This window comes from Microcebus murinus, chromosome 30, assembly GCF_040939455.1.
Source record: "Microcebus murinus isolate Inina chromosome 30, M.murinus_Inina_mat1.0, whole genome shotgun sequence".
Classification (NCBI taxonomy): domain Eukaryota; kingdom Metazoa; phylum Chordata; class Mammalia; order Primates; family Cheirogaleidae; genus Microcebus; species Microcebus murinus.
Window position 1 is genome coordinate 4904278 of NC_134133.1, and position 9968 is coordinate 4914245.

At 39.9% G+C, this 9968-nt stretch overlaps 1 protein-coding gene across 1 annotated transcript; it reads left to right on the forward strand.

Annotated features, from left to right (window-relative positions):
- Nucleotides 1–364: 364 nt before the first annotated feature.
- Nucleotides 365–9516, forward strand: LOC105874263 (cadherin-related family member 3). Its single transcript, XM_012769908.3, has 5 exons — nucleotides 365–1046; nucleotides 1800–1819; nucleotides 1923–1987; nucleotides 3305–3353; nucleotides 9024–9516. Exons 1-5 carry the CDS (start codon nucleotides 931–933, stop codon nucleotides 9179–9181), a joined length of 408 nt encoding a protein of 135 aa, XP_012625362.3. The 5' UTR covers nucleotides 365–930; the 3' UTR covers nucleotides 9182–9516.
- Nucleotides 9517–9968: the final 452 nt, after the last annotated feature.

Here is a 9968-nt window from a genome sequence, read left to right on the forward strand (position 1 = left end):
GGTCATGATAATCGCAGGTGGAGCATAGAGAACCGCTAAGCAACTACTGAATCATCTGAAAGTCCTGCCCACCACATTCAATGAATTCTATCAGTTAAAAATCTCTACAAATGGGCACTTTTAAAGATTTTTCTTAGCAGCCGTGCTATTCATAGGGATGGATGCCTACTGTGTGCAAAGGCACTATACCGCATAGCTTGTATCCATCGATTCATCCCATCTTCCATCCATGAAGTTTATGAAGTTTAGCAGACTCTCTAGTATTTTGTTATTTAAAAAATAGATATGCAAATCCCCCGCAGAATTCTAGAATGGCTTTTGAATCACCCATGGATAAAATCTGTTCAGCTGACTTTATGGTTAGTGTGTTGTGTTGTCTTCTATCCTTTGAAATAGAAGCATTAAATAATGGATGGTAAATATACCCACCAGAATATTTGGTTTTCAAGAAATCTGTTCTCTTAAGCTTATACAAAAGGTTTAATTGTGTGTAGATTGGACAAATGGAGCATACAAGACTAAAAGGACCTCAGATAGCATCTAGTGAAAACCCTTGATTTTGCAGATGAGAAAACTGAGTGTAAAGAGGAGAAATGGTTTGCTTAAGATCACAGAGCAGTCATTACATACAAATTAAGTCTTCCCATTCTTAATTTGGTGCCTTCTCTGTACTAGGCTGGTCCTTAGTATCAACTGTGGTGTTAAAAAAAAAACCACACATATGTCTGAGTTGATATCTTACTGTCTGTAAAGGAACACAGCTCTGCACTGATGCTATTGTATATAAACAGATGCTTTCTGAAAACATCAACTAATGCTCTATGCACTTAAAATAATGTTTCCCAGCAAAGAAAAGGTCTGACCGTTGTGTACACAGCTATCAACACGTTCAAATCCAGTGACTGGTACATTCCTTTCATCTTCACTCTGATGGCTGTTTTCTTTGTTGGGTTCGTCTCCTGGGTATGTTTCCTGCTTTGGAAATACGGAAACATTATGGGATGCTGTCAGAAAGTGGCTAAAGAAGTCTCCAAGCCCATACCTAAGTATGTAATTTTTTTTTTCTGAGTTTCTGATATAAAGAGTTAAAATCAACTGGGATTTGCTGATCTTACCCTGATGGCTTCTGCCTGTTTGCTTTTGAGGGGCACAGAGAAAAATACTTGAGATACAAAACTCGATGTTCCCTTTCACCAGTGATACCAAATGTACTCTAGCTCAGAAATAGTTGGGAGCTTTCTTTAAAAAACAGCAACAACATATTATTGAGTTTTACCTTAGAACACCTGGAATAGATTTTCTGTGAGAATATGTTTTAAACAAATGAACTTGTGAGCCAACAAGAAAGCAACTCCCCATATTATTCTAACGCAAGCAGTTTTATTTACAGGTGTTTGATAACTACCAGGAACTAGCCTAGGAATTGGTAATAAATGTAGTTATCCTTTTCACACATCTTACTGATTTTGAGTCTATTTGGAGCTGGGCAGAGAGGCCAAAGAATGGGTAGATAATGTAGGTGCTTTCATCATTATTCAAAAATAGTTCTTTAGAATATCATGACTTCAAAAATAGAGTAGGGCATGAATTTTTATTAACTAAAAGTTTATTTATGGTGCAGTGAAGGGGGTGGTGATAGTTAATGAAGATCATTTTATTATTCCTCATACAGCATTTCTTTTTTCCTACGGTAGGGAAAATGTGACAATAGTCACGTGCTGACTGTTGGATGAAATTATTTTTTTGCCCCGTGTTAGCATAATATAACTGATATTTTGTCAAATTTTCTTTTCATACAGAGGAATGAAGTACATTACAGGTAAGATACAGATTGCTGATGTCACATGATTGTGCTTGAATTGTGTGATTTTTAAAATGCCACTCATCAGATACCTGCCTGTTATTTATTTATTTTTGAACAGGAGATAGAAATCCAAAGGGAAAGACCGTCATAGGAAACAGAAATAAAAACTTAGAATTGTTAACAGTAAGTACATTTCTGCGATCCCTCTACAGTAAAAGAAAGAAGACATTTCCCTATAATTGTTGCTCAATGAAAAGTTCTCCCATATAAACATATAGTAAATCTACTCAAGCATCATAAAAGGGAAATAAAATAATTTCAATTTACTTTCTTCTGCTGAATTTTTATGCATTACAAAACTGGAATTTCTGATCTAGTTTTAGAATTTGGCTTAGGCCAAAACTTGTCTGAGATATTATACATGCATTCAGCAGAAACAACCCTAGACAAATGGGAAAGTTAGCATTGTTCACCATTAATTAGAAATAACTATATTTGGAAATAGATTATACAAATGGTTAAGTAAGTTCTTCAACCATGGCGTTTCTTAGCAGATGTTAAAATCTGCACCCTAGAGTATGTAAACCATCTTGAAATTGGCTGAGGCTCATTCATTAAATAATTCACATAAACAACTGTACCAGGGTAAGGCTGGTTCCAGAAAAAAATAAATGTAGAGTGGAACAGGAAAGGGCATTTTTAGTCTTCACCCATCCTTTTCTCTCTACCTGTCTCTCCCTATACCAAGAACATTCCTACCTGAGTCCTAACTGACCATATTGTTTCATGAGCTTGTTCTCTGTCAGTGCTTCCTTCCTCTGCCTCTTCTTTTAGGAAACTGATACAATGCACCTGCTCTATTAGTCTGCTAGGGTTGCCATAACGGAATACCACAGACTGAGTGACTCAAACAATGGAAATGTATTTCTCATAGTCCTGGAGGCTGGAAGTCCAAGGTCAAGGTGTCAGCAGGTTGACTTTCTTCTGAGGCCTCTCTCCTTAGACCTCAGGAGACTACTCTCTCACTATATCCTCATATGGTCATCCCTTGGTCTATGCTATCTTTGCCCTAATCTCCTCTTATGAGGACACCTGTCCTGTTGGATTAAGGCCCACCCACATGACCTTGTTTTACCTTAATCACCTCTTTAAAAGCCCTGTCTCCAAGTATAGTTGCATTCTGAAGTTAGGGTTAGGATTTCAACATATGAATTGGCAAGGAGGTACACAATCCAGCCCATAACCTCCTATACAAAATAAGAGACTTCATGTCGGTAAAAAGATCTGAGTTAACCGAGGGCATGGCAGACAGACTAAGCAGGGGATGGGATTGGGAGGAGACAAGATTATCAGGAAGATGTTGGTCCCTAAGCTGCTAGTGCTCTGTAGATTAGAAAGACGAGGAAACATAAGAAGTCATCTGCACAAATTATTTGGCACTTGTGAAAACTGATTTTTACCGTGCTGACTATATGGCTTACGTTTTGTGCTTTTTAAAAGGAAACCATTGTGTGTGAGACTGTGTTTGATGGAGAAGCCATTGATCCAGGTATGGTGCCTCTTTTGCCTAGTTAAGTACTAAACTGTGTCAGCGAATTACTTACGCATTTGCAAAGTGAGACTGCCCTAGAGCAAACCATGTTAGGGCCAGGAAGGGAGCAGATAAGACAGTAAAAACTCAGTCATCATCGACAGTTCATTCTTGGGAGACGTGGCCATGGCCAGCTCCATCAAATTACTACCCCTTGCGAATAAGCCTGGTGCTGCCATGATCCTGATGCTTCCAAAGGAGCCAGAAATCCAGTTGTTACATGACATCTGCCCATTTGTAAATGTAGGTAACTAATTCAATTAAACTACATTGTACATGCCAAATAAAAAACATTTCCCCCTGGTTATATATTGTTGTGTAACAAACCACCCCAAGACTCACGAGCTTGGAACAACCACCATTTTATTATAGCTCACACTTTCATGTGTCAGGGATTTGAGCAGGTGTCACCTGAGTAATTCTTTTGCTTTGTGTGGGTCACTTTTGCTTTTTCTTTTTTTTTTATGAGACAGAGTCTCACTCTGTTGCCCGGGCTAGAGTGCCATGACGTCAGCCTCGCTCCCAGCAACCTCCAACTCCTGGGCTCAAACAATCCTTCTGCCTCAGCCTCCCGAGTAGCTGGGACTACAGGCATGTGCCACCATGCCCGGCTCATTTTTTCTATATATTTTTAGTTGGCCAATTAATTTCTTTCTATTTTTAGCAGAGACAGGCTCTCACTCTTGCTCAGGCTGGTTTCGAACTCCTGACCTCGAGCAATCCTCCCTCCTCGGCCTCCCAGAGTGCTAGGATGACAGGCGTGAGCCACCGCGCCCGGCCCACTTTTGCTTTAAAGGGTCACTTCAGTGGTATTCAGTTGGCAGCTGGTCTAGTCTTGGGTGCCCAAAGTGGCACCACTTATAAGCCTGACACTTTGGTGGGGACAGTCACAGTTTGGGCTCAGCTGGGTCCCAATCCTCTCCAAGTCTCTCAGGGCCTCTTCATGTAGTCTCTCCAGTGGGGACAGTCAGGCACCCTACATGGCAATTTAGACTTCCTGGACAGAGAGCCAAGAGATAGAAAGAGGAATTTGCAGTTTCTTGAGGCCCAGGCAGGGAAACTGACACATTACTTCTGCCACATTCTGTTGGTAAGGCAATCAGAGTCTACCCGGATTCAAAGAGAGAAGCACACACTCCACCTCTCAGGGGATGAAGGTCAAAGAATTTGTGGCCATCTTTCATCTGCCACATCTATAGGCCAGATGAGCTATGGATTTGCAATTCTTGGTCTAAATATTTATGTGTAGTGAACACTAAAACTACAGAGCATGTCAAACCTCCATTTTATAAACAATTTTGAAGCTTATCTTTTTTTTCATGCATTCCTTCCCTGAAGGAAGAAGCAGGAATAGGTATTGGAAAAGCTGTGGGTGTGGAGTTAGAAGACTAGGGTTTGAGTGTTGACACAACCACTAACTCTCCACGTGAACCTGGACAAAGCACTTAACTTCCCTGAGGCTCCCTTTTCCCAGCTGTGATACTGCGGGCTTTGTCTCTTTCATGGGGGTGATTGTGAAGTTTAAACATGTATGCAATGCATGTAAAAATCATTTTGTAAAGCGTCTCTCAACATGGGGTATTAGCCACGAAAGAATTGTTGGCACTATAATAGCTCGAGACACTTTACTGCGAGTTAAATCCTGACAGCTGTGGATATGTTGGCATGGAATTATCAGTGCTTTATTACTGACTGTGAAGTTCTCCCTAAAGAAAGTCACTCCTTTAACAAATATTTTATTAAGTTAAAAACATGCTACAGGCCGGGCGCGGTGGCTCAAGCCTGTAATCCTAGCACTCTGGGAGGCCGAGGCGGGCGGATTGCTCGAGGTCAGGAGTTCGAAACCAGCCTGAGCAAGAGCAAGACCCCGTCTCTACTATAAATAGAAAGAAATTAATTGGCCAACTAATATATATATATATAAAATTAGCCGGGCATGGTGGCGCATGCCTGTAGTCCCAGCTACTTGGGAGGCTGAGGCAGAAGGATTGCTTGAGCCCAGGAGTTTGAGGTTGCTGTGAGCTAGGCTGACGCCACGGCACTCACTCTAGCCTGTGCAACAAAGTGAGACTCTGTCTCAAAAAAAAAAAAACAAAAAAAAAAAACATGCTACGTATATCCTAATGTGGTCTATATTCAATAACTGGGCTCCAATGAGTTCTGATTTCCAGGAACTCACTGAAATCATACATGAACATTTACTGAATGCTTATCTATGCCTACTATGCCTTGTCTCATTTAACCCCCACAACAATGAGGATTGCATCCTATTTTAAATTCTATTTCCATGTTCCTGTGATAGAAGTACCACTGTTGTTCCCATTTTATGGATATGGAAACAGAGGCTCAGAGAAGGTATGGAATATGTCTAGGGTCACATGGCTTTCTTTCCTTTCAAAGAAAGGAAGGAAAAGAGTTAGTGGCTGTCTTTGAGACAGAGACTGAATCTTAGTAGTGGTAGAACACAGGCAGGCAAAGAGGAGGAGGTAGGTAGGTCCTTAGGTAGAAGAGCAGCAAGATGACTATTGGGGTCAACCCAGATCTTGTACCAGACTTCGTGGTGGAAGAATGGCAGAGTAGCTTGCAACAGACCTCTGGGCCCTTCCCCTGGTTCTTTTTCTACTTTACTATTATTATTAGAAATAAAAAAAAATGTACTGTATGTCATTTCCCATATCCCTCTAAAATTTTTAAAAATGTGTATTTAATAAACACTTATTTAGTACTTACAATGTATCAAGCTTGTTCTAAGTACTTTATAATTATTAACTTATTTAATTTTTATTGCATTAAATATGCATAACATAAAATTTACCATTTTAATCATTTTAAATGTACAGTTCTGCAGCACTAAGTACGTTCACATTGTCGTGCAGTTATCACCACCATCCATCTCCAGAACATTTTCATCTTCCCCAGCTGAAGTTCTATACCCATTAAACAAGAGCTCCCTATTTCCCCTCCTCCCAGCCTCTGGCAACCAACATTCTACTTTCTCTCTCTGTGAATCTGACTACCCTAGGTACTTCCCGTATGTATTATAGAATCATACGATCATTTGCCCTTTTGTGACTGACTTGTTTTACTTAGCCCAATGTCTTCGAGGTTTGTCCATGTGACAGCATGTGTCAGAATTTCCTTCCTTTTTTTTTTTTTTTTTATAAGACAGAGTCTCACTCTGTTGCCCAGGCTAGAGTGAGTGCCGTGGCGTCAGCCTCGCTCACAGCAACCTCCAACTCCTGGGCTCAAGCGATCCTCCTGGCTCAGCCTCCTGAGTAGCTGGGACTACAGGCATGCGCCACCATGCCCGGCTCATTTTTTCTATATATTTTTAGTTGGCCAATTAATTTCTTTCTATTTATAGTAGAGACGGGGTCTCGTTCTTGCTCAGGCTGGTTTCGAACTCCTGACCTTGAGTGATCCTCCCGCCTCAGCCTCCCAGAGTGCTAGGATGACAGGTGTGAGCCACCGCGCCCAGCCCGAATTTCCTTCCTTTTTAAGGTTAAATAACCTTCCTTTGTATGTGTATAATGCGTTTTGTTTATCCATTCATCCATCAATGGATACTTCGTTGCTCCCACCTCTTGACTACTGTGAATAATGCCGTTATGTAACCTATTTAATTTTAACATTATTGTTCTTTGCACACTGAAAAAGTTCACATATAACTATGCAGTTGCAGACTTATTGCAAGATGTTTTTAGAGTGCTTCTAATATCAAACCATGGCAAACATTTATTAAATTCTTAGTATGGCCAAAATGCTTTTACATAAATTGTTGATTCTCACTTCTGTTTATGAGGTAGTGACTATTAACATTACCCTCTTTTTATAAATGAGAAAACTGAGACACAGAGGGAGCAGGTAACTTCTCCAGAGTCATAGTTTAGGGAGAGGAAAGAGTCAGGATTAGAAGCCAGGCAGTCTGACACAGGAACCCTTGTCTCTAATACTGTTCATGACCCCTTCTGCCAGTGAAGGGCATGGTGAAAACCAGTGTGTCAACAAAGACTGGGCTCTAGGTCCTTCCACTCTTAAGAAAACAAAACAAACCAAAAAAAGTGAACATGATCTAATGAAGACAACAAACTATTACAATCACTTTTCTCGGAGTCAGCATTTGACTGATAACACATCACCTTTGGTTTACTCAATACAGAAGGCAAAGTTACTATGTGTTTGGACGGACCCCTTTGTCTTATTTTGAACGTGGATGTTTGATGTATGATTCAGCAATTAGTTTTCAAGTTACAGCATAAACTATTAAATGATGGCATAGATGTGTGTGTGTGTGTGTGTGTGTGTGTGTGTGTGTGTGTGTGTGTGGTAGAAATTTTTTTGGTGGAGAAAGGGGGTTTTCAGGGAAGTGCCTTGTCCAACCCAGCTCAGTGGTCCTGGCAGAAGAATCACCTTTCAGTTAATGGATTTTTGAGAGTTGACTCAGCACAGTAAAGTTTCACATGATAAAGACGAGAAATATTTAAAAATAAAAATAGGTTTGGCTATCTGTGTTGGGACACACTATCAACTATCAGATGTTCTGTGGAAACCAGAATGGGATGCAGAAGGCACTGCGTGGTTCACGGAGCCCACCGTAAAGTTAATTAGGACATGGCCTCCAACCCTGGGCTGTTAGTGTTTAGAGCTCTGTAGCTGGACTGCGTGGGTTCAAATCTAGGTCTGCCACTTAACAGATGGCATGGCATTGGCAAGCCACTTAGCATCTCTGTGCTCCGGTTTCCTGGTTTCTAAAATGTGGCCAATAATGTTTCACTTATTCACAAAGATGTTGAGTGGATCGAAAAATTGATATATGAAAAAAGAGCGTAACATAGTGTAAATACTGTTGGAGCAGCTGTTGTTCTTATTATTGTTTTTATTTATGAATTACATCTTAGTCACCTAAGAAACAGTTGGTTGACTTCCTATTATATTAGGCCCTATTGACTTTGTTTCTTTTCTTTTGTATAATACTGCATTAGTATTTTTCTGAAGGGTTGCCTGATTAAACTTCAGATACTGTACATGGCAGATCAATTTGGGAACAATTTTTAAAAGAAAATAAATACAATTTGACATGTTCTTTTTTTTAACTTTTGCTTTTAAAATAATTACAGACTCATAAGAAATTGCAAAACATAGTAGAGAAGTATTGTATACCCATCACCTAGCTTCCCCCAAAGCAACATCTTTCATAACTATAGTACGTTGCCCAAATCAGGAAATCAACATTAGTGCGATATAATTATCTAGACCACAGACTTCACTCAGATTTCCCCAGTTATTGCATGCACTTTTTTCCTTATGTTCTATATGTATAACGTTTGCTCACCTTTATAGATTTGTATAACGACTACCACAGTCAAGATGCAGAACTATTCTTAAACCACAAAAGAACTCCCTCACGCTAAAGGGGCAATTTTTAATGCATGTGAAACCACACGATGCTTCAGGTTTTGCTTCTAGCTAAACCTCTTTTTCCTTTGTTAAGAGAGCAAGACTTGAGAAGAAGGACTTGTCACTCTGCCAGCTATATAAATGCTCAATAAACACTTTATGGGATAAATAAATGCTTTGCAAGTCCGTTGTAACTCAGTTTCTCTGTGTTTTGTGTTTGCCTTCCCACAGTCTCCGGGAACGTTTATGAATATAACAGCAGAACAGGTGCAAGAAAGTGGAAAAAGTCCCCCAGGCACCAGGAGGAGTCCTTGGCAAACATATACTCCCTCCCAGAACCAGTCTCTTCTGAGGAATCTACATCCTTAAACATTCCTTTGCAATGGTAGCATTTTCCAGCGTCTCTGAAGGATTGCTTTTTTGCGTATGTGACTGTCACAGGCAGTTTTTCTGGGCTATCTAAAATTAAATTATACATGCCAAGCCAGCTGCTCTGTTTTTATAGCTTTGTGTCATCTTCCAGTTCAGAGGGGCTGGTGAGGGCAGCAGGAGTGGTCAGCTTTGAGTCTCTGATTATGTTTTTCTGAAAACTGGAGACTAAATTGGTGCGTGTTCTTTGTCCTACTTTGCCCAGTAGAATGTATGCTTCTTAAGATCAGAGAGTTTGTTTTGCTCCCTGCTGTGGTGCCAACACATGATTTGCACAGGGTGGGGGCTCTGTAGGTATTTGGTGAATAAATGAATTTGAATATATGAATTCAGATATCTTGCCTTTAATTTATATTCCTCATTCCCCTATGACCCGTGGAACAGAAATAGGAATTATCTTTAGAAAAGAACCTTTTTTGGTTTCTGGTAGTCATAAAAAATGCAGGATTTTTCAGCATTTTTCAAAAGCACAATTGATCTTGCTTTTAATTTTCTTTTTATAGCCCTACGGAGAATGACCACCTGAAAACTTTACTTATTAATGGCTTACCAAGGAAATGTCAAACTCAAGTCTTATGGGAGCTATGTGCTTAGACAAATAAGTTTTAAAATACATGCGAACTCTCTGATTATCTCTCGCATTGGTTATCAAAAGATACATTTTTAGCAGAGGAGCAGAAGTGCTCTTGATGTTAGAGGCTAAATCCACATTTGGTCCAAGATGAAGTTCAGTTTGAGATGATTTTT